Source organism: Melanotaenia boesemani, chromosome 3, assembly GCF_017639745.1.
Source record: "Melanotaenia boesemani isolate fMelBoe1 chromosome 3, fMelBoe1.pri, whole genome shotgun sequence".
NCBI lineage: Eukaryota > Metazoa > Chordata > Actinopteri > Atheriniformes > Melanotaeniidae > Melanotaenia > Melanotaenia boesemani.
The window spans coordinates 33,790,423-33,814,688 of record NC_055684.1 but is presented as its reverse complement, the minus strand read 5'-3'; the positions used below and the strand labels follow the sequence as shown (position 1 = coordinate 33,814,688).

At 39.1% G+C, this 24,266-nt stretch overlaps 2 protein-coding genes across 3 annotated transcripts; both read left to right on the top strand.

Annotated features, from left to right (window-relative positions):
- Positions 1 to 1,608: 1,608 nt before the first annotated feature.
- LOC121637086 (keratin, type I cytoskeletal 18-like) lies at positions 1,609 to 6,358 on the top strand. The gene is made up of 7 exons (XM_041980991.1): positions 1,609 to 2,161; positions 3,293 to 3,375; positions 3,501 to 3,657; positions 5,180 to 5,344; positions 5,430 to 5,555; positions 5,771 to 5,991; positions 6,117 to 6,358. Exons 1-7 carry the CDS (start codon positions 1,694 to 1,696, stop codon positions 6,154 to 6,156), a joined length of 1,260 nt encoding a protein of 419 aa, XP_041836925.1. The 5' UTR covers positions 1,609 to 1,693; the 3' UTR covers positions 6,157 to 6,358.
- Positions 6,359 to 8,528: 2,170 nt separating this feature from the next.
- On the top strand, positions 8,529 to 24,210 carry eif4ba (eukaryotic translation initiation factor 4Ba). Of its 2 annotated transcripts, XR_006009717.1 has the most exons (16): positions 8,529 to 8,622; positions 10,914 to 11,054; positions 14,242 to 14,447; positions 16,534 to 16,650; positions 16,838 to 16,892; positions 16,990 to 17,136; positions 17,635 to 17,793; positions 18,853 to 19,020; positions 19,162 to 19,426; positions 19,948 to 20,036; positions 20,284 to 20,542; positions 20,689 to 20,726; positions 21,625 to 21,754; positions 22,138 to 22,210; positions 22,611 to 23,805; positions 23,917 to 24,210. XR_006009717.1 is itself a non-coding variant. In XM_041979861.1 (15 exons), exons 1-15 carry the CDS (start codon positions 8,610 to 8,612, stop codon positions 22,686 to 22,688), a joined length of 1,938 nt encoding a protein of 645 aa, XP_041835795.1. In that variant the 5' UTR covers positions 8,529 to 8,609; the 3' UTR covers positions 22,689 to 24,210. The 2 variants fall into 2 exon arrangements, 1 of the variants encoding a protein (XP_041835795.1); XM_041979861.1 differs by having other exon boundaries at positions 22,611 to 24,210.
- The last annotated feature ends 56 nt before the right edge of the window (positions 24,211 to 24,266 follow it).

The following is a 24,266-nucleotide window of genomic DNA, read 5'->3' as shown; positions in this document are numbered from 1 at the left end:
GTTGCTGATGTCAACAAAAGAGAAATAAATTAATGAAAGAAGAAGGAATCAAAAGAAATGTGTATCGGTTTTAAATATGTAATTTAGATAATTTACAGTTGTTGGGCAAGTGTCTTTTAGTTGTTTTCCTGTTTTAATCTCTTGGCTTGCTTAAGTGTCTGCGGTGAGACAAACGTTGCCAACACACATGCAGACAAATAAGACAGTTGTGACACTGTCATGAGGTATGAGTCATGCTGATTGAATTCATCTTTCCTGCAACCCGCATGTAGTCTTTTTTAACTCTATAAGTTGAGCTGTTTTATTCTCTACTTCTGTATAAATTAAAATAAATAATTAACAAAGAGTTATAGGCTAGGAGGAGGGGGTGAGAGTCTTGTGATACAGTAAAAGCTGATCAACCATGAAGGTGAATTTAGATCTAAAAGGAAAAGAACATGGCTGCATGGCAGTTCAGAAGGGTGTTACAAAGTCTCTGGAGTTTCCCCACTGTGGGTGGATCATGTGGCTTTATCCTCTGAGACTTAGTGCAAAAATCCTCTCTGGATCCTCTCTGGCTACAACTATAGGCTCACTTAAACCTTACCATGGTGATGTTGAAACAATGCTAAGTACAGAAAAATTATACAGTTTCTTTCTCATTTCTCTTTTGTGTGTCCCTGTTGATTAAGAGGTGGTTGTATGATGCTATTCTGCACCTCCTAAAGAGAGAAAGAAAAGATCACTCTTCAGACTGCATCAAAGGCCGAGCTCCTGACAGATAGCCCGGATAAGGCTTCAAAGATAATTGTTCAAAATCCTCAAAGACTGATTTGTGCAGATAGTTGCCTATGGTGTGACTGATGAATGAGGGCAGCTTTTCTTTCATCTCAATTGTATTCTGAGCAGGGTATCAGCTAACCTTTGTTTTTATTGTTTCTAATCCCTTATGGAGTCTTTTGATATACCTGAAGATTGAGTTTCATTTTGTTGTCTTTTAAACATGTCAGCTGTCATTCTTATGTTCGGCCTATTTACAATATATACATTTCATGCAGAGTATAGATGTGTTTAAGAGTAAATCAGTTTGGCCTCATTTGTAAAATCTGCTGCTGTTAGATGGGAAAGCTGGTGAACTCTGTTTATTTTGGGGCCTTGTTGACCACAACCTTAGAAATTATGCAGCAGCTAGTACATTATGTCTTTTATGGGCAAGCCACAAGGATTTTGTGGACTTTGTGAAACTCACTATGTCCTAAATCTTCAACCATTTAACATTTAGTTTTACTTCTACTTAAATTCTTTTGACTGAAGCACTAAATTTTTGTTGGCGGGCAAAGAGTTTGCTGCTTCTTTCTTTACTTTGAGCTGTGGTTTATGTCTGTAGTTCAGTCTGCTCTCACTGCTCTAAGGTGTTTACGCAACTAAATATGTTTCACGCATCTCCTTGGAGACAGAAAAGACATGGAAGTTTTGTTTTTTGTTTTTTTTTTTAAAGGGAACACTGATAGAATGATAGAGCAGTGAGAGGGAACAGGAAACTGGGCGATACTGAAGTGGGCAGGGTCTGAGAGACCAGCTGTTATTGGGGGAGAGAGGCAGGAGTATAAGTTCTCCACTTCCCACTGCCAGCTTCACTTTCTAAGCCGGTCAGCAGCGAGCGTCTACATCTCATCTTTCACTTCATCTTCAGCCAAGCCTAACCTTGTCAAAAATGAGCTTCAGAACCTCCAACATCCAGCAGATACCTTCAACAAGGATCTCCCTAACCCGCTCCACACCCCAGTACCGTGCTGCCAGCATTTATGGTGGTGCTGGTGGACAAGGTACCCGCATCTCCTCCGCCTCTGCATCTTCCCTGCGTTCTGGTGCTCCGATTGTATCTTCCTCAAGTGCCTTCAGGCTGAGCAGTGGAATGGGTGGTGGCATGGGCGCAGGCTTTGGTGGTGCCGGCCTGGCTGCTACAGCTAGTGGTAATGCCGGTTCTGGGATCCTGGGCAATGAGAAGGGGGCCATGCAGAACCTGAATGACCGTCTGGCCAATTACCTGGAGACAGTGAGGAACCTGGAACAAGCCAACAAGGAGCTGGAGGTGAAAATCAGGGAAGCCTTGGAGAAAGGGGGTCCTGACATGAGAGACTACAGCAAATATGAGCCCATCATAGATGATCTACGCAAACAGGTAAGAATTACCATAATACCTAAGTATGAACTAGGACAATGAAAAAATAAAGATGTGATTTGAATGCTTGAAATTATGTATTTAACATCTAATATGGGAATTAATAACTAGACTCAATGACGTGTCTTGCTTTGTTGCAAATGAAGACCTATTTCAGCATCTATTTATAGGAGCGTCATATAATAAAAAAAAAAACTATGAATGGGCAGTATTTTCTTTCTTAGTTATCAAATTTCTTGCAAGAGAATAAAGGGTGTGGTTGCTAGGTTTTAACCCTCCCCCTATAAAACTCCTCAATGCCAGAACTTCCTCTGATGAATCACAAACACGAGGATCACGAGAGACTAACTGAGACTAACTGAAAAGCTCTCAGGCAACCAACCAACAAAAGAATTTCCAAATGGTTCTGCTTTTAGATGATAATTGTACAAGCATGTGCTGGTGTAGGAGGGCCTAAATGTGAAACAGATGTGTGGCAATGATACACACACACACACGCACACACACAAAGGATCACACACTGCCAGAGTGAGCACACAGATGCATGCAAAGCTGTGGTTGTATAACAATCAGCTCCAGTCTGTGGAGTCAAATGTCACATTCCTCTGCAAAGACCAGTACTTCAATATCACATAATGACACACTGATGGTGGCACTTGGTGTTTTATGCCACATAAAGGGACAAGTATTTCCCTTTTCCTCTGTGACAGGATACCATGGTCCCACAAATTGTTCAACATAGTCACACATTAAGAATTTTTACATATCTGCACACTAACAAACATACTTCTACTAAACAATGATCGACACAAGAGTGCAGCTGGCTGGACACTGGAGAGAAGAAGATCCGTCTTTTCAGGCAGGAAATCCATTTCTACAGCAACACTAAAACAAACTATGTTCAGTTTTGGCACAGGAACATCCTCTCTTCCTGTTCTTTAGGCTATGATTCCTCTTTTATTACAAACGGTTACCATGGATTTAAACTATGTAGTCAATCTGTGGTACTGTTTGACATTTGTACTGATTCCAGTCATAGCTGAGGCTAGAAAAAGAGGATTTAAATTTAATAATTTCAAATGATGTTAACTAATGAAATAAATTCTCTCATAAATTTCTTTGTCCATCCAGATCTTTGATAAGATTGCAGAGAACGCTCACTATGTGCTCCAGATTGACAACGCCCGTCTCGCTGTTGATGACTTCAAAGTGAAGTATGTGATTTAACTTTCCTCTTCACGTATGTTTGCACCTGATCTCTAGCTTCCAACTGCACATCTCAGTAAGGATATGAGAGAATGGCATCTGTAATAGAGTTCATGTCTGGAAACTTGTACAGGTTTGACAATGAGATGGCGATTCGCCAGTCTGTGGAGGCCGACATTGCCGGGCTGAAGAAAGTCTTAGATGAAACCAACATGAGCAGGATAAACATCGAGAATGAGTTGGAAGCTGTGAAAGAGGAGCTTCTGTTCTTGAAGAAGAACCATGAAAATGTGAGTTTATTATAAATGCAGACTGATTATATAGCTTTACTATATATTAATATTTTTTCATATTCAAAAAGAGTTCATCTCAATCTGTTGCTGTTGCTACCGTGATGCTTCAAATGTTTTGAATCCTTTTAAACTTCCCACATGCTTTTATAATAATGATGAAAAATATAATCAGATTTTAATAGAAGTCCTAAAGGTAAATAAATTAAAACAATAAAAAAATATTACATCTGATCCTTTATCTAAAGAGGATCTAATATAGAATATCTGTGAGGTGAATGAGATGCCTTTTCTTTCAATGTCTTGACCTGCAATAATTAAAACTAAACATTTACAATAACTTAACTATGAAATGTTTTAGTCCATATTTTTGTACAGAACAGTTTCTACTTTGCAGTGGACTGTTTAATTTAGTCATTTGGCCTCTTAGATGGAATGCAGTTTCTCCTCTCTCCAAAACACTTCTTATTCAAACAAAATATTCTGGTTTTATTTATCTACAAAACAGTTTCTGAACAGCCTTCTGGTCTTTTCATGGACATCATGGACAATGATGTTTTTTTTGTTTGTTTGTTTGTTTGTTTTTTGAAGCAGTAACTTTCTATTTGCGTTTCTGCCATACAAGACATTGTTGTTCAGTGTTCTCTTGTTGCTCGTTTACTCATCAGCACCAGCCGAGGGGAGAGGATTTTAGTTATTTGGATGTTTTATGCGCTGGTATGACGAGTCTTGAATTTCTTCCAGCAGTCTTGAGTAATTATGGATTACTGGATTCCAGACTCTTTAAAGACGGTTTAATTACTCCTTTTCACCTCGATGAGACTGTAGCTCATTTTCTGAGATCTTTTAATCCAAATCACTCTCCTATAAAAACCTTCACTAATATGTAATGAACATCAGTATTTAGTCAGATCCCCATTCTTTAATTAAAAAAGCTCATCCAATCAGACCCAATTGTCGTCCCACTTTTTAAAAACATTTTACTTCAACTTCACTTCATATTGACTCCTAATTCTAGGGCCTTCAAATGCTTAGATTATAATAATGCAGAATTGTGAAGTATTCTTTAGGCTTCGCAAACTTTCAAGAACCACAGACCTCAAGTCTCTTGAAAGACTGAAGACCAAGAATAAAGTCTGGAAATCCCATCGCCCCCTCACCTCTCCCAGCAAGGGCAAAATCAAGTGGCCTGCTCACATGAGAATGATTTTTTTTTTTTTAGTTTTATCTGCCCATAAAGTCAACAAAGAGTGCTTATAACTGTAAACTTATCTTTCTCTCAAAACAAGTTTCTCGTGCATGCTTATGTTTGAGTAAGACGATAAGGGTTTCTCAGGGACAGGAGAATATTTTGACTCTCTAAAGGTCAGGCTAAAGATTTTATCATTGCAAAATAACATAAATCATAAGGTAAAAACAAAATAATCTGCACTGAAATAATATGAGCAGTGTGTGTGAAATTTCAATTACAAACCACAAGCACTGAGTGGTAAGCTCATTTCTGTTCTTTCAATCAAAATAGGAGGTGATGGAGATGAGGAATCAGATCTCCCAGTCAGGTGTGCAAGTGGATGTAGACGCTCCCAAAGGTCAGGACTTGTCCCAGATCATGGAGGACATGAGAGCCAACTATGAGAAGATCGCTATGCAGAATGCAGATGACCTAAAACGCTGGCATGAAAATCAGGTAATGCAGGGCTAACAGATTGTGCAATTATGAAACTATGTTGGTGAAGTATCTGGTTTGGTCAACAGGTTTTTTTCTGTGTTAGATTGCAGATGTGCAGGTGCAGGTATCACAGAACACAGAAGCACTTCAGGGGGCCCAGATGGAGAAGACTGACTTATCCAGACAGATTCAGACCCTGGAAATTGAACTTGCATCTCAACAGAGTCTAGTAAGCATAAAAAATTGATGGTTTTTAATTTTATCCACAAACATGAAATGATCAAACCTTCCCATTGGAGTCTAGTGTCATTGCAGCTCATATTCAGTCTATTCTGCAATCTTTACTGGAAAATAGGATATTTTCAAATACCGTGGCTATTGCATAACACCTGTAAGTTTACATTTTATGTCTAATTTTCCTTTTTTTTATACTTCCTTTATCAGAAAGCCTCTTTAGAAGACACTTTGCACAACACAGAGCTACGTAACAACATGGAAACTGAGAAGTACAATGGCATCATTGTCCGCCTGGAAGAAGAACTGACCAACCTGCGTGCAAACATCCAGCATCAGACCCAGGAGTACGAGGCGCTGCTCAACATGAAGATGAAACTTGAGGCAGAGATTAGCACTTACAAGAGTCTACTGGATGGTGGAGACTTCAGGTGTGTTTTATGATTGAAAGACAAAAGAAAGTTTAAGACAAAACTATGATGGTGGTTGAGTGAATGGTGAAATATAACTGCAATGTAAACTTAAATTAAAAATTATTCATTTGTGTTTTGAACAGGCTCCAGGATGCATTGGATGAGCTAGCAGCCAAAAGCTAATTTGGAACAAAGAAGCCAGAGCCATCCAGCTTGTCCAACCAGCAAGTCATTTTTACTCCAAGACCACGTACCATGTAAACCAAAAAGAATTCAAAATACTCAATAAAGGCGTACAAAACCACAATGAAAGCAAACTTAAAAAAAAAAAAACTGTTGCCTGACCTGAAAAAAATAAATAAGGCCAACTGTTGGCACACACTCATGGTGTTTGTGTTGTGATTAATTTTTAATAACACATATTATATAATTATGAGCCCTTCCCCAATTAAAAGAACAAAACTGACAGTGTTACACAATTTAATTAAATTTAAAGTTTAAGCATAGTCTGTGTTTGTGTAGTCTGGTTTATTCTAAAAAGCAAGATGTGGATATATGTAAGCAAAAAGAAAACAAGTCAAGTAAATGTGATGCTCTTCCCAAAGGTTATCTGAGGGGAAGCTCATTGTCTCAGATATTAAAATACCATGACATGGAGAATACTTGAAAGACTGATTTTTTTTAACATTGTTGTGATAGTAAGATACTAGTATATCTGTCATGCAATCCAAGGCACACCATATAAAAACATCAACACATAAAAATGTATTTCAAGCGCATTCATTGATGTTTGACCACTAGGTGGCAGATGAACTCTACAATAATGTATGCCGTTGTTAGTCTGTTCTTTTCTTTTGTGAGTGAATATAGTCTGCAGGGACAAGGTCTGCAAGTTATTAATGAATTAAATGATAAATATTTTATTTATCACAAAAGGGAAATTATTATAGATAATAAAAGATTAAATATGTAAGTAAATTTTTAGACCTGCAAATCTTTCCAGAAATATAATACAAACTGAAATACCTAAAATAATGTAATTTTATTTTTGTTTGTCCCTATTATGCACTCACTGTTTTCATTAATTATAGGTTCTTACCACATCTGCCTTAATTACGTGTGTGTGTGTGTGTGTGTGTGTGTGTGTGTGTGTGTGTGTGTGTGTGTGTGTGTGTGTGTGTGTGTGTGTGTGTGTGTATTTTCCATAAAAATAATTAATGATTTTAGTTCCATGTTAGGTTAATTGGTCACTCTAAATTCTTCCTAGGAGTGTGAGTGCGAATGGTTGTTTGTCTCTCTGTGTTGGCCCTGTGACAGACTGGTGTACTTGCATTTTAAATATTGAATGTTTTTATGGGTGGATGTGTTTAAGGATGAGCTACAGGGTAACAGAATTTCCCCAAAAGATAAATACATCTATCTATCTATCTATCTATCTATCTATCAATCTATCCATCCATCCATCCATCCATCCAACCATCCATCCATCCGAAAGAATACACTTTCTGGAGCATAAGTTGCTCCCAAAACTTGCATTTTTATACAGAATAATTGTTATTTCACATGTTTGCCAAGTTAGTCATGTCATGTGCACAGTTACACCTCTACACCACTGATGTTGGTTTTGAACTGCACGTGGCCAAACAAGCTTTCCATTCTTTCCCAGTTAATCTTAAATGAGCTCAGGCCCTGAGAAGACAACAGCATTTTAGACTGATTTTATCTGTATAGATTATGCATTTTATGTCTTGGCACTGTAGAATTTTAACTTGCGTCTGTGGATAGGGTGACCAACCATGTTCACTGATGATGGGTTTTGATTTTTCTACAGAAACATCATTTTTTAAACAGTGCTAACTCAGGGTGTGAAGATTACAGCCACTTTAATTTTAATGATATTTTTTATGTCATTAAAGGTGATGATTCTTTTTATACATTCTACTATATATATATATATATATATATATATATATATATATATATATATATATATATATATATATATATATATATAAATTGTCTAAATGGAACAGCATGTTAAAAACCTCAGTCTTATATCTTAATAAATAATAGGATGTTAGTATATTCATACATTATTTTAGATTGTAGCATCAAGGTAAGTCTTAAATTATGGTGGTCAAATTTTTGCAAACAACGTACAATATCTGGGCATATTCATCCAAGTGAGATGTGAAAAATCAAGGTATTGAAGCTATAAAGCTCACTAAGATGGATTTGTTCAGTTTTGTTGCATAAAAATAACGATGACAATGTAAAAATAAAAATACATAGATATTTGAGACAGTTTTGCTTAAAAACAAGTTTATAAGGCATATTTAAGAACTTACATTTCCTACACTTTTGTCCTAGATTTCTTTTTAAAAATAAATAAATAAATAAAAAGTCCATGGTTATGAAATTCCCACGAAAGATAAATGAACTGTCAGTAGTTAGTTGTAGTTAGTTCATATGGAGGCAAAGAGAACTACAACACAAAGGAAACATCATTTACTGAGTCTGAGCAGATGTGGGTCAGTAAGTAAACAAGGGAGGAGGCCCGTGAACGGGGATGCGCGCTCCCGATAATAAACCTCTGACGCTTTCATCCGGGTACTACAACGAACTCGCTCTCCAACATGGCGGCGTCAGGTGAGGTTTATGTGGGTGAACGATCTGGTTCGGTTCGTGGGAATTTCAGAGTTATATCTCCAGACAGTTGAACACTTTAAGTGTGAAGATGGCTATTTTATGGGTTTGTCGCCCCGCGTCGTTGTCTCGTGTCTATAAATACATTTGTTGGTAGTTTTAGCCCGCTAAAGACCTAGCTGGTTGGGGTAGGCGAATGAACGAGGCAACGACTTCTTCACATCTGAACATTTTAACCTATAAATTACTAATAAGCTTTATCTGCTACAAATACTACACCATATTTGGTGTACTGACTTTTGAGTTCGCTTGTTATCAAACGTATGAGACAGTGGGTGACAATGCTATGAAATGTTCCTAACTGCGTGCAGAGCTGGCACATTGTATGTCAGTGGTGGAGCTCGCCGTGGCGCTCAGGGCAAACAAGCGCCGGGCGCAAGCGCGATTTGTGGAGGAGGGGTTGGGCCGAGAAGTCCGGGCCGCCTGAAGAGTCTCCCCACGTGTGTCGCGTTGCTCCCTGGTATCTCTGTTTGACGAAACTGGGCAGCTGGGCCTGTTGGGTCGCATCCTGAACACTTCGCTGTCGGCGTCACAACTTTGTATTTCCCAGCCTGCCAAGTCTTGCCCCGTTGATGGCGCACTTGGATCCTGGCGCTGCGACGTGGGCTAGGCCCTAAAACCTAGCCAGCTAAGCAGGGATACTTCCCCCGTCAGCAGTCCTTTGCTGACTAAGCTCACTTGGTCATGAAGACAAAAGAGATCAGTCTAAATAGCGAGCCAACAGCTTGCGTCCTTGCAATTAACTGTAACTATGCAGTTACACCCACTTAGCTTTAGCAGAAGAAGAAAACTCACATTTATGCGGAAGAATGCGAAACGGTTGAAAGTTGGTAAATAGTGTACAAGCAGTTAAGGCAGTTAGATATGTTAATTTATTAAATGCTTTGATATGTTGTATGACTTGATGTTCTGGGGCAGAGAAGTAAACATTGTGTTGTATGTGTGTAGATTTTGTAACTGTGTGTGAGGAATGTCCTGACAGCTGGTATTTTTACAATAAAGCTCCCAGTCAGCTTTGTCTCCCCTTTTTCGGCCACAGACCAAACCAAATCAAACCTGCTCTTCACTGTGTGAAGCCCCCTGGGCAACTGGTGCTAACTGTTGGCATTTAGACACCACGGGGAATGTTCCATAACGGGCTTGGGCTGTCAGACTCAACCATTAGATGACAATCAGTTCTAATGCAGATAATTGCAATTAATGATTTCCTTGCACTTATGTAATGGCACGATTATGACATAAGCCTCATAATAGTTTGATAATGCCATCACCAGATGCACAGTGTGCAGGGTTTGGTCCATATATGTGCTTACAGATTAGTGGTATTGAGGTGTTTTACAACACAATCTTTTGTTGCAGCTCTACGAAATAGCTTCTTCCAAGCATTTGTCCATAATGATGCTGCAGTGAAAGACGTTTTCAACTAAATCCACAATGTGCATGCCAGTAGAAATGAATCATAAGTTAATATGACTGGTTGGTTCTACAGCTTTTGACCTACCACTAAACCAAAGGAGAAGTGGAGTGTACAGTGAGATGAAATGAAATGTGGCCGCCATGATGATGGGAAATTTCTTTAGGCTTAATCCAGCATTTTATATCATGGAAATGATTCAACAAAATCTATTTTTTTTCCCTCTGTGATTGTCTTAATGGACTTAACTTGTAAATTTACACTCAAGATATAAAGCAACGTGCTGTTTGATTGTTCGAATATGTCACTATTCCCACTTAACTTTCTAAGCAGTAATTAGTGATTTTGTTGCTATGAAAATAAAGTTCTATTCTTCTATTCTAAGCTGAACATGTTATTTTCTGGCCTGCTGCAGGGTGACAGTTGAACACACCAACTGCTCCCCGTGTGTCATTTCCAACAGGAAAATAAGTGTTTTATCACACACACTGTGGCCATCTTATCTGGTTGAGCTGGACAGCATCTCACTACTCAGCTATTATTTTTATTTTTATTACACATGCCTTTTGGAAATTTAGACTGTAGGAGCTTAAAGACAATGCTGTTTTGACTAAATTCTGTTTCATTTCATTGTGAATAAATAAACAACAGGGATGTTTTTGACAAGTTGCAAATGTCTTTTGCTACATCTACAGTTATTCCCAAATTCATCTTATTTATGTTACATGGTTGCTTTTAAGACATTTATATGTGCAGCTAACCCATGGCTTAGCAGATCCCTTCCTGAGTTAACTGTGTCCTGTGGAAATCTTTCCTCTAGCTAAAAAGAAGAATAAGAAGGGGAAGACCCTCACTCTGACTGACTTCCTGGCAGAGGACAGTGGAGGCAGCAACATACCCCCCAGCTACCCAGCCAAGTCCACAAGCTGGGCCGATGAGACCGATGATTTGGATGGAGATGGTAAGCGCATGCACAAGCAGAAAAAAAATCTGCATATTCAAACCAATTTTTAGCATCATTAATAATTTATTATTATTTTATGTATGAAGTAAAGGTTTTAAATTAGAAAGTGAGATCTAAAGATTTAAATTGGGATGCTTTAACACACACACTGGCAACATAATGAATAAAAAAATAGTTGCCATTGGGAATAATTGCATCATAACAAATCACTAAAACTTGAATAGTACTCCTTCTGTTACTACTTTACCTGTATTGTTACCAGTTTTCTCCAATAGTTTGAAATGGAAAAACTAGGCAGACTTCAGTTTTCAAAACTTGTGCCAAAAAGACGTTTAATCCCAGGCATCTGTTCTTATTTGCTATTCTGGATTGTTCATGTTTAACACAGCTTAATTCTTCTTTAAATAATTATAATATGTAATAATACTTTATTAATCGCAGTTAGGAAATTAGTCGCTGCGTTTGACCCATCTAGATTCACTAGAGAGCAGTGGAGTGCCCAGGAAACAGTTAAGTTAGGGGCGTTGCTCTGGGGCCCACAGTAGTTCAGCTCCACAGCCTGTCTGATGACTCGACCTTGGGTCCTCCAGCCCTAAGTCCATAAGACTCCCACTCCCTCCAATGCAAATAGAGCAAAATTATCAGCAAACTTCATTGTAGTTTGTGTGCACCATTTGCAGTTAAAGGTTAGGTTCCTGTTGTTGCTGCAACGAGTAATGGTCAGTCTGAATACAAAGACACATTTATTCAAGTTTGCTTTATGGTCATTGACCCTTTTCACACAGTTCACTTCAAGCTGGGACCAGTGCACCTCTGTTGCTCATTATGCCCTGTGTTGAAAAACATAGTAGTTTGTGTATAGCCTAACTCATACTGGTTTTAAGTCTGATTTTCAGATCTGTAACAAATTTACAGTCATGTGTGAATGTTTTCAGGATATGATTTGAGAGGCAAGCAGAGACATTCCAATCCCTGACTGAATAGCTAACATTGATATTTTTAAGAAGTGGAGGAGAAGAGTTGAGTGAGTCATCAGTGAGGAGCTACAGCCGATGAGAGCACAACAGATATCAGGGAACTGTATTGTGAAAATAATATAAAGAAACGGTGCACTAAAACTATATATATATACCTGCATGCATCATTTATAGCAGAGCTACTCAATTCAGTCCTACAAGAAAACGCAGTTCTGTAGGTTTTCAATAGCCTCATTTCTACCAGTGGGTTGGGGCTCATTTTTTTGCATTTCCACCCACGAAAACTAGGAAGGGTACCGTAAGATCCGACCCAGCCCATCCTACTTTGTTGGGAACCTTCCATTGGGGTACCAGTCTAACCGACCCGACCAAAAAGGATGGCACTTGACATACTGCAATCTGTTCATTGGTTGGAAAAAAAAAAAGTTACTTCCTGTTCAACCTGACTTAAAAACAAAGCAGGGCTGGCTCCTTGTTTAGAGCAACAGATTTTCTTCTTGTTGATTTAAACCTCTGTTTAAAATGGCGTTATGAAGCACCTCCAAGAAGAAAGAACCCAAACTGCTGGCTGATCGCTATTCTCCTCCTTTTGTTTCCCATGTTTTGGTTATTCTTTAAGGAAGGTGTTGTGCTGCAATGCCGTCATGCTATTATGTAGCTGAGGCACCTGTCACTATCAGGCGGATACTCTGCCTCTCAAGTAAGGTTATGGTTGGCTGTGGAAACACAACAAGATTACAGTTTGTAATCCATATCTGCACCCTAACCGTCCCATCCTGACCCGCACCCATTGGTGGAAATAAGGCTAATGTGTCCCTGCTCCAGTACACCTGATTCCTGATCTGACTCATTATGCAGAACTTCATAGGCTGTTGGATCCATTTAATTTAAGTCAGGTGTGTTGGAGCAGGGAGACATTAAAAACCTGCAAGACTGCAGTCCTAGTAGGACCAAATTAAGTACCCCTGATCTATAGAGCATCTTAAATTATTAGAGTACGACTTGTCTGTGGAACAGCTGGAGCAGCATTATAGAGAATAAATTAGAGTTCAGTTTGGCCAAAAGATATTTCACCGTGTGAACCCCTGTTGGTCAGCTGTGTAGTATGAACATGTTCCATGTTCAAAAGTCTCAAACACTCAAAATACATAAATACATAACTGAATGTAAAAGGAGCAACTGGAGAGGTTGTAAGTGTAAATGTGAAGGACGAACTTTGTGGGGTTGAAGTGGTTCAGGCATGTTTTTTTTTCTTGTCTTCCAAACGTGCGAACAGTATGAAAAAGTTAAAACAGCCTTATATTAATGTTGGCCTAACCTCAGGTTATCCTGTAACATAGAGGTTGATACTCCTCTTGGTTAATGTTTTCTACCTTGTGCATTAATACTTTAAATGCTCTTGACTGCAGTATCATAAATACTGTATGGTGTATACACTGGGTGATATGAAAAGGGTTCTGTTTGCATTGTCCGCTGGATTGATTGGATCCAGTTAGGAGGAAAACACAGACGTCTGCCATCTTTGTTTCTGCTGTGTTTACTAAAACACAGTTCCAATAAGTTTCAACTCAAACTGGTTCATTACCTTTTCACAGTCTCATATGTAGTCTGTAAACATCTAAAAGTGGTAGCATCTTAAACTTCTTCCCTCACTGCAGCCCCCCCCCCCCCTTAAGCTGCAGGCATGATCTCACAATCCTAAATGAGAAGTCAAAAAATGGGAAAAGGCTTATTATTATTATTTTTATAAGGATGTTAAATCCCATTAGTTCTAACAGCAGCTATTAATACTTTTCACTTGATGGCATGACATTTCCTCTGTATGGTATTTGTTTTTGCACAAATGCTAGTTTTGTTAATATTATGACCTTGTAAAGGCTGCCTTTTCCCCCCTATTGGAGGTAGCTAAGGATGCTGTGGTTCAGTTCTTGTAACAAACCTTTTTACCATTTTATATAAAGAGGAAAAAGACATTTAAATATTCTATAAAAATCACATCTTTTAGCAACATCATCAGTCATCAATACACCATGCTGAAACTTGGTTCCAGAAGAACTTTTGTTACCTGTTAAACTGTCCAGTGTAGTAGTAACTGTTATAAAAGCTTAATATGACAACAGGGCCTGAAACTTATCAAAAGAGATTACATGAATGAAAGGAAATGTTTTTATTATTATCTGAGAAATTTCCTTTGCTTATTCCTTTAGTCTCAACATCGTGGCACACCGAGGAGGATACGTACAGGGCACCACCCATTGACCGCTCCATCCTGCCTACAGCTCCCCGCTCAGCCCGTGAGCCCAACATCGACAGGTCCAAACTCCCCCGCAGCCCGCCATACACGGCCTTCCTGGGCAACCTGCCCTACGATGTTACCGAGGACTCGATAAAAGACTTCTTCCGTGGCTTGGCAGTAGGTGGAACAAACACAGGGCAGACACGTTAAATATAAGAGACACCACAGACTTGCTCTGCAAAGCAACACAAACGGTCAAACTCAAGTAAGGGCTTCAGTTTACAGGGAGATTCTTATCTCTTGCGTTACCTCGCAAAGCTTTTGTGTTTAGAATATAAAGTGCAATGGATATGATTTATTGGTGATTTATTAAATAAACTCCATTTTCCATTCATTTTTATGACAAAATTATTTACCTGCTCAAAAATACATCAAAATAATGCTGGCTTCTCTTGTGGCTCTTCTGGCTCAAAAATGTTTACCTAATCTTCTTTCTTGAATATAGACTATTTTGGCTGCACTCTTCCTCAGAAGCGTCATCTGACCACTGTAAGATGTTGCTGATCAGCTGTTATTCACAGCCATGGCCAACCTGATGGACCTGACAGTTCCACCAGGCAAGGCCAGCCGTTGTACAACAGTAAAATCATTGGAGAAGAAACAAACACAAAAAATGTATTAAGGACGCAATAGAAATCAGAAAGCGGGTCAAGGCTTTGCCAAAAAAAGACAAGGAAGCTTTTAAGCTTTTACAAGCCACAGTGGTCAGATGACGCTTCTGAAGAATGCAGACAGAATAGTCTATATTTGAGAAAGAAGATCAAATGAGCCTTTTTGAGCCAAAAGAGTTATTTTTGGATTATTATAGAAATTTAGTGGCAGTGATCATGTTTTGACCAATAGAAAACTTTTATTTATTATTCAGAATTTTTCACACAGTTAAGTATTTAATTCTTAAGAATAAAGAGTACTGAGCAGTTTAATAAGCAGTTAAAATTCATGAAAATAAATGGAAATTGGAGTTTACTTAATAAATTACCAAAAAATGATCAATTATGAATTGCACTTTATTTTCTAAACACAAAGCAAAACACAAGCAGCCAAAGCAGTAAAGCCAAAACATGACTGATATAATCTGACTGCAGCAAACCGCTTCGTCTGCACTTGCAATTAATCTGTTAAAGCACTACATTATAACAACGTACTTCCTGTTAACCTGGACATAATGTCAAGTGTATGTGTGTGTTATGTTGACTTGGTGCTGAGAGAGACAGATGCAGACCAGAAACAGCTAAAGAATCAGAGCAAAACGGCTTTAACAGGCTGTGTGGGTCTATGTAACATTGCAATGTGGGTTGCTTCAGTTGGTTAAGTCCAGGTTCAGGGTTTAGAAATGTTAAGGGCCCCAAAAATGAGACCAGCGACTACCTGAATATACTGAATGAGCAGGCTTTTCCATCAGTAGATTTTTTACTAAATCAAGAACTTAGAATTTTTCTGATTCTTTACCAGGTTATTTATTTGTTTATTATTGCTGTAGAACTCAGATCTTTAAAGACCTCTACTGAGGTGTGTAGCAATCATTGTGTAAAATATATACGCAGCTAAAGCAGCACCAACAATACGACTATTTCTCAGACTTATAGCTCACTGTGGTGTTCATAACAGTCCTGATGTCAATAAGTGCTGCATGGCTGTAAAGTGGAAACCAGCAAGCCAGCTTTCACTACTCCCAGTTTTATTGGCTCTTCATTGGTTGTCAGTCATTTTTAGAATTTATTTTAAAGTCTTGGTGCTAACTTGTACTCTGCTTGGACAAGCTCCACATGACATTGAAAACTTGTTAAAAGTCATTCTCTTCCTCTCCAGTCCTCAGGATATGTAGCTAGAGACTAGCAGCGGTTGCCACACCTAATATAAAACTTTCTTTTCAATTAGCACCATCAGACAGGCCGTTACTTTGTGGGACTTTTAACTCTTTTGCTAGTTTTTTACCAGTTTAATGTTTTTTCTACTTGTATTTAAAGCTTCTGACACCATGTCTGAATAAATAAACTTATACTAAACTTAGGCTATCACCATGTTGACAATGAAATGGCAGCCATTTTTTTCATTTACGTGTTTGATAGGGTCATATCAGGGATACTGAGTCCATATATACTTTCTAACGCTTTTGTTGAACTCAGGTTTCTGTGGCTGGATCTGTAACGGCAGAATTTTCTGTTTTATTTGTACCCGTCACCTTTCTCATCTTTGTTTTTAGATCAGTGCAGTGCGTTTGCCTCGTGAGCCCAATAACCCAGAAAGACTGAAGGGCTTTGGCTATGCTGAATTTGATGATGTGGAGTCCCTCCTGCGGGCGCTTAGCCTCAGTGAAGAGGTGAGGTGAACCAAAAAAAAATGTTTTAGCATGTGTAATCGCATGAAGTGAAGTTTTATGCATGAAGGATTAATCAGGTAAATTATTCTAAATAATAAATAATTGTGATATCTAAAGGAAATGACATAATATGGTTTCTTAACATGAAATAAGTAAATAACTCCTCCTAAATGTCCTCTTCTAACAGAATCTGGGGAACCGAAGGATCCGTGTTGATATTGCAGACCAGTCTAATGATAAAGGTATTTTTCTTTTAACTGATTGGATTTTCTAGACATTTTAAGATGTTTTGCCTCTCGACTTAACATTTACACTTTCTTTGTTTTTCTGACATTACAGAAAGAGACAGTGGCTGTATGGGTGGCAGGGACAGGGGTGGTAGGATGGCAGACATGGGTCCTGACAAGACAGACAGTGACTGGAGAGCCCGGCCCAGTGCAGACGCTGATGATGGGCCTCCGAGGAGGGATGATGCCTTTGGAGAAAGTGAGTCCAAACTTTGGTTTGTTATTCAAACCAATATATATCCTCTAAAAACCCTCTAAACCCTCTTAAAAAATTAGAAGCCATTTAAAATAATCACTTTTATATGGTATAAATTTTCTATTTAAAAAAAATTAACTTTCATGATTTGATTTTCTTAAAGTTACGCATTGGAACTATTTATTAAAACAAAAATATCATTCAAAGTGGCCATAGTCATTTTTTGTTTTGTTTGTAGCTCATGGGTAGTTTTCTGCTGTAAAATGTATTCCTCTCTTTCAAATGTTGAGTTATACTTGAATGTTGAACATTGTGCTTGTTTGTCTCGTTTTGTTGTGCTTCATTATGTCGTTAAACCTATTTGTAAAGCACTTTGGTCAGCCTGTCTTTTAAATGTGCTGTAGAAATAAATTTGACCTTGACTTGATTAACTCCATTAGATAAACTTAAGCAGAAGAAACTCTAGATGTCCTCAGCTGGATTGTTGTTTTCCTGTAACAGGATCACGGGACCGTTACGAGTCAGATCGTTACAGAGACGGGCCACGGCGTGACAACGATCGTTACGACGGAGGAAGAGACCGCTACCGTGAGCGCTATGACGACAGGGATCGTAGGGATCGCTATGACGACAGGGATCGCAGAGACTATGATAGAGGAGGTGAGTTGTTGTACTTGTGCAAGTCTGCTTTCACTTGATTTTCTTTTTGATGTGCAACAGCTTCCCAACGTTTAAAATAAATATTTGACATTCCCATCTAGGTCCCTCAATATCATCACTGAACTGTAACAGGAGATCAGTACGACCTGTGCACGGAAACCAAAACAAAGCTACACAACATCTGCGTGTTACCACTTGTGTTTTCTTTGTCTTTGTTCCATACGACTTGCAAAGGAGGCGGGCCCGAGTGGGAAAGTAGGGCAGAGGAAGAGTTATTTCTACCAAAACAGACTTAAGTCATCCTTGTCCGATTTATTTGGCTATAAAAAAAGAACAAGGTGTCATTGAGTAGGACGACTCACCAGCTTATAAAGCATGACCTAATAAAAGTTGCAGTGAGAGAAGGAAATACATCCCGTATGTTTCACCACCTGCAGGGTAACCAGAAGCTTTGTTCGCAAAAGTAAGGGTGAATACACGGTATTGAGGCTAAGCAATCTTAATGCTTCCCAAACATTATATTGAAACAAAAAGTTATTTCGTCTTATTTAATTGTGCACAACTTGAGTTGGGCTCACAGTGCAGCATGATGAGTTAAGCAGCGTTTAGTTAACATTGTGTTTATATGGATGTGAACAACCAAAGACTTTTTTGATCGGTGATTTGACTCTGAGTGCCATGCCTTTTTTTTGTCATTGGTGTGTAATGACCTGGAGAAGAAACTTTATTTAATTTCATTTTTCTAGTTTTGTTTATGTTTCAAACAGCAGCTTTTCTGCTGAAGGGCAGCTGGACGTCAAAGGATAACTAGATGTTTTTACCTGTGTTTCTAAATTCTCTGATCACATTCAAGAACATTTTTCTGACATAGTTTACAGAGCGAACCCTCCCAAGTTCAGGTAGAAGTCCTGTAACCTTTTCCATTTGTTTCTGTGATAGTGACATCCCTGTTTCCATCCTGACAAGACCGCTTTCTATGACCTCTTGTTTGCTTTTCTTCAAATGTGATTGGGGATTTTCAGGATCATAAACTCAAATTTCCAACTTTTGTCTGTTTAGGCTTTGACTCCCGTGGTGGTGGTGGTGGAGGTCGTCGTGCCTTTGGTAGTGGCTTCCGGCGAGATTACGATGATAATCGAGGTAGCAGTGATCGTTACAGCGACCGCGATCGTTACGGTGACCGGGATGACCGGTATGATAAACGAGATGAAAGGCGTGAGGAGAGAGGTGAGAGCTCTCTATACAATTGTTTATGTTTAAGCTCATTTTTAAGCTTTTTAGATCTAAAACAGTCATGCTAATCTCATCATTTAATACTCACCATCACATCACTTTTTACCGTCTATTTTATCTGGGTCCATGCTCCAGCTCCTCAGCAACGGCCCAAGTTAAACCTGAAGCCCCGCAGCGTACCAAAGGAAGAGGAAGGTACCAGTGGCAGTGGCGGTACTTCCCCAGCGGCTGCTCCGAGCTCCACCAGCAGGGCCTCGTCCATCTTTGGTGGAGCTAAACCCGTTGACACTGCAGCCAAGGAGAGGGAAGTTGAGGAGAGGCTGAAGAAGGAGGAAGAGAGACTGCAAAGGCAGCTGGAGGAGGACAAAGGCAGAGGACCTGAAAGGAAGATGAGAGACAGGTCAGGGGGGCGTTTCAATTGTATCCAACCTTTGCATAAAAGAAGGTTTTTCTGATGTGACAACACTGTGAACACTATTTAATTTTTCCTGACCTCAAAATAACAATGAACCGTTGAGGAATGTGCAAACATTTTGGCATCCTGAAAGAAAACGTCCTTTATTCACTGACTTAAGTTCCTGCTCAGATTTTGAGATTCAGGTTGACTGCAGGATAACTGCTTCCCAAATTTACAGATTTTTCAAGTTTTAATGAGCCAGAACAGGCCTATAAAACCTCTCTTTGACACAACTGTTGGATCCACAGTTGTATTTGGGTTGTAATTTTTTTCTGTTTCAGAAGTAACGAAGTATCATGCTTTATATTTATACGGTATCCTTAAATAAAAAAATAGAAAAGAAAAAGTTTGCAGGTGCAGCACATTGTATTTGAAAACTGGTTTATAAATGTGTTTTATGTAATGCTAAAGTTTTTACAGTGATAAATATTTTGGTAATAGACATTGTTTTGTCTTGTTCTCAGGGATCCAAGCTGGCGTAATGAAGAAACTCATACTGAGCGATCCCGTACAGGAAGTGAGTCTTCCCAGCAAGGAAGCACCTCTGGAAAAGGTGAGATACTTCTGCTTCTTATTCTGAAAGAATCTGCATGAAAAGTCTGATTTCAAGTTGAAAACCTGAAAATCAAAGTTGTTTCTGCTAAAGATGTTTCCTTATTTGTACATAAACATTTTGATTAATGCTGAGTTTTCAAGAACAGTCTCCTCAAAGTGCAGTTCCTATTCTCTTCAGCATTTTGGCACTTGGAGACAGATGAAGCATTTTTCATAGTTTATTCTGACATGTTCTCATTTGCTAGGTTCAAAGTGTCGAGAAAGCGAGCGCTCTGGGGAGAATGAGGTTTTCTCTGGAAGAGAAGGAAACACTTCCCCTGGGCCCTCACCACGGCCCCCCTCCACCAGCTCCTCCAAAGAGCCGCTCAAAGTGATGCCCGCTCCTCCTCCTAAGGAGAACGCATGGGCTAAAAGAAGTGCAGTGCATACAGGCTCTAGCGAGGGCGAAGGACGGCCTCCAATCTCTCCCGTCTCCCCAAGTGGTTCAACTCCTCCCAAGTTCAGGTGGGAAATCAGGCTGACACACTGGGGGGTTTAACGCTCATTAGGAACAAATAAATAAGCAAACCATTCCAACTCTGAATTAGCCATACAGGCTTGTTGGACATGTTTTAATGTACTTTTATCTGTCTACTCTTCCTTTTCTTTAGTTCCTCAAGTTCTGCAGATGAAAGAGGATCTGGAAAGGGTAAGTCCTGCTAGTGCTGAACACAAATCCTACTGTAGACTGCAAGCAAAACATCCGTCTACAACTAGCTGGATTGATAACGTGGAGTCAAACTCTGAAGCTAAACATTTCTAACCATACACACAAAATGGTGGACTGATGGGAAAAACATTGCTGTGAAACATAATCTATCCTTAGATTTATGTTGTCGCCCTCATCACGCTCAATACAGTGGCTGTTATAGTGCAAATTGTTTTTTATCATGCTCTGCTTTATCAAGATTTGGACTGATCAAGATTTCATTATTGTGCTGTTTTTCATATGTCTGAGTTGTACTTGCTCATATGTTCTGCATTAAACTTCCACTGGTTTGATCCCCATCTCCTCTAAGTGTCTTTTTCCTAATGCCAAAATGAAGAAAACGTTGTATTGTGATATAAATGGAAATGTGATGACTTTCAGAGCCTGGATTGTTCCCTGTAAATTGGCCTGTTCTACATTTAGAGATTGGATTGTTGGATTTAAGTGTTTGTTTTTGTTTTTTGTCTTTTTTTATCACAGCTTGCCCTTCTTCATGATGAGTTTAAGTACAGCTGTATGATTAAAATAACTACTGGGCATTTAATTCTGACTTCTATCTCAAAATGTATGTTTCTGTCCTAAAGAAATCTCAGGCTGAGCAAACTGCCAAGATGTAATTCAGACCCTTTTTCAAACGTATATTAAATTTGTAAGACGTTTGTCTAATGAGACAATGGCTCTAAGCGCAGCTTGTCATTGTACTTCAATAATTAACAGTTTAAATCCAATGTATGAATTTTGATTCTGCAGCCTGTCGAGTAGCCTGCAGTTAAAAAAAAGAAAAGAAAAAAAAGTCCACCTTCTTCCCTTTACTCAAATGTCTTGCTTTTCCTTAAAGATGAGAACAAGGCTGATGGTGTGCGTCGGGACCGGGGACCCCCACGAGCACGAGGGGGGCCTGCAGGCCCTGGAGTTGGGCGGGGCCGAGGAGAGGTGCCCAACAAAGACCGAAGAAAGGAGGCAGACAGGTCAGCCATCCAAAGCTAGCAACTCCAAAGTTCAAGGGCAGGCGGGGATGTTTTCTGGGCCTCTGTAAGGAGGGAGTCTGCTTTCAGCTACACAACTGGTGATGGATCTCAGTTTTTCTGGTGTGGACACCAGGAGCAGATTCAACTGGTGTGCATGTTAATACTTCCCCTTGTATGTATAAAATCATTACAGCCTCCTGATTTAACACAGGAACTTATCAGAATTATAGCTAAAGGAGAGACTGTCGTGTAAGGTTGAATTTTTAAGCTGTGTTTTCGTAGAGAGGGCCGAGTACAGTGTGATCTGTTTTTGGTTGTGTCCATTTTAAGGTTAACTTTTTACATTGTGCATTTTGTAACCTATTTGTAAATTATGATTGTAGAAAGGACATCAAAAGAGACCGAGACTCCAAACCACCTCCAGAGCCAAAGAAATATGAAGAAACCCCAACCCCTGTAAGTGCTCTTGGGTCCACTCTAATTTTTCCCCTTGGCCTTACCTCTCTGTTAGGCAGAAGTAAATTCTATTTTTGGGGTTGTAGTTGTCATCCAACCCTAAATCATGTTTTGGAGCCATTTGGATGTCTAGATGACCACCACTTCTTGACCCCCAAAAGAAAATGTCTGATTTGGCTCTACAGAATTGGGTTTGAGCCAAAGTTTGCTCAAATTTTGATTCTCCGCTGTTTTCGTAAAACTTCTTTGTTCATTTTCACCATGTACATTTAAAGAAAACACCCTTTTTATTGTGGATTACCCCATTAGTTATTAGTAGTTCCCTTCCCAAAAATCCTTTCATGATCCTTGACAAAGTTTATTGATACGTTTATTGATGACTTTTTGTTTCTGTTTTCAGAACTTCAGCTCAGCCAGCAAGTACGCGGCACTGCTAATGGATGGAGACCAAGGAGACAATGCAGAGGATGTTGAATAGAGAAATGATTAAACAAGGCCTGAGAGAGCTCCCAAATATGAAAAAGGAGAAAAAAAAGTAATTTCACAGCTTATAAAAAATAAAAATTTCCTCACATGGAAGTGGCTCCGGGGAGACGTCACTCCCTTCCCTCCTTTTCCTCTTGCAAACCTTTATGTCCTTTACTTTCAAACCTCCTCCCCTACCCCACCTTCAAGACTTTTCAGGTTCTAAAGAATAGTCTCATACTGGACTTGTTTTAAATGAAAAACAGAGGAAAAGCTGACACGTGGAAAAGTTATGGAAAACATTGAATTAATTGTAATAAATAAACAGAAAAAGTGGGGAAAAATGAATTTGTATATTTGTGGATTGCAGGTGTGGTGATGTGGATCAGAAGATGTAGCTTACTAGCTGGATCCTTTTTTGATGATCACTATTTAACTTGTGGAATTCATAGACGAACGCACAAGTTTCTTACAAGCCCTTTGTATCCTCTAGTTGATAATTTGGTATTATAAAAATCTCAGTAAATGTATTGATAAACCCTGTCTTCCAGTACTAACTCTCATGAATGTTGAGACTACTAATTCAAAAAACTTGACCAAACATGTTTTCACCATTTAGCATATTAGTGAACTCCGTATGATAAGAAGACTGTTGTTTAGACTGCAGTATTGTGTTAAGACGGATTGGAAAAGGAGCTGCCACAAGATTCTCACTGACAACCCATCAAGTGCCATTACTGTTATCCCCATCACTGTACAGATGTCCCACCATTTCTCCACTTTCTGATGAAACGATCACATGAATCAAAGGCCCACAATAGTAATGTTTGAATCATTTATTCTTCCTGCATACCTCCACACTCGGATTGGGAAAGTCTAGACTTTCCCATAATAGTTTGAGGATTTCCATGAAATGACATGAACTTGTCTTCCAGTTTGCAATAAATTGGGGTGATTATGTACATTCAAATAGTATGTGGTCATTGTTTATGTAGGTGACAATGCAGTGATTCAGGCCAGCGAGTCTAATTTCAAGCAGATTTTGTGCTTATTGCTTAACAGCTTTACAGACAGGCCGAGCAGTCCAGCAGCTGTATGAATCCAACTATCAAGCTGCTGTTTGGAGCACAGTGAGCTGCATCATGAGATTTTCATTTGCACCAACAGTATTTAATTTTATTCTGCCAACTGTTCTCCTGGTGTGGTCTGAGAGTCATGAGGTTTCTTCTGTGTTTCTTCAGTCTCAGCCCCCTGCTGAGGACTAGACTCCTGGTGGCAGCTGGCGATGATCCTGTTGACATTTACATCCCCAAACAAACACACAGACTATGCGTTCAATCTGAAATGGCATTACTCTGTTGTGTTAAAGCTAGTCATTCCTGTCAGTGGACACCAGATTGACAGTAGTGGTGATGTGGATTTAGGAACCTTTAATGCATCTTGTAACAATTAAACTTGACATATTAGAAATGCGTTGAAGCTGGGGACCAGAACCGTCAACAATTTCAGGAAAATATAATTGGTTCAGAGGCATTCGGGGCAAAAAGTGTGGATTAAAAACAGAAGCCATAAGAATCAAATGCCTGCATGG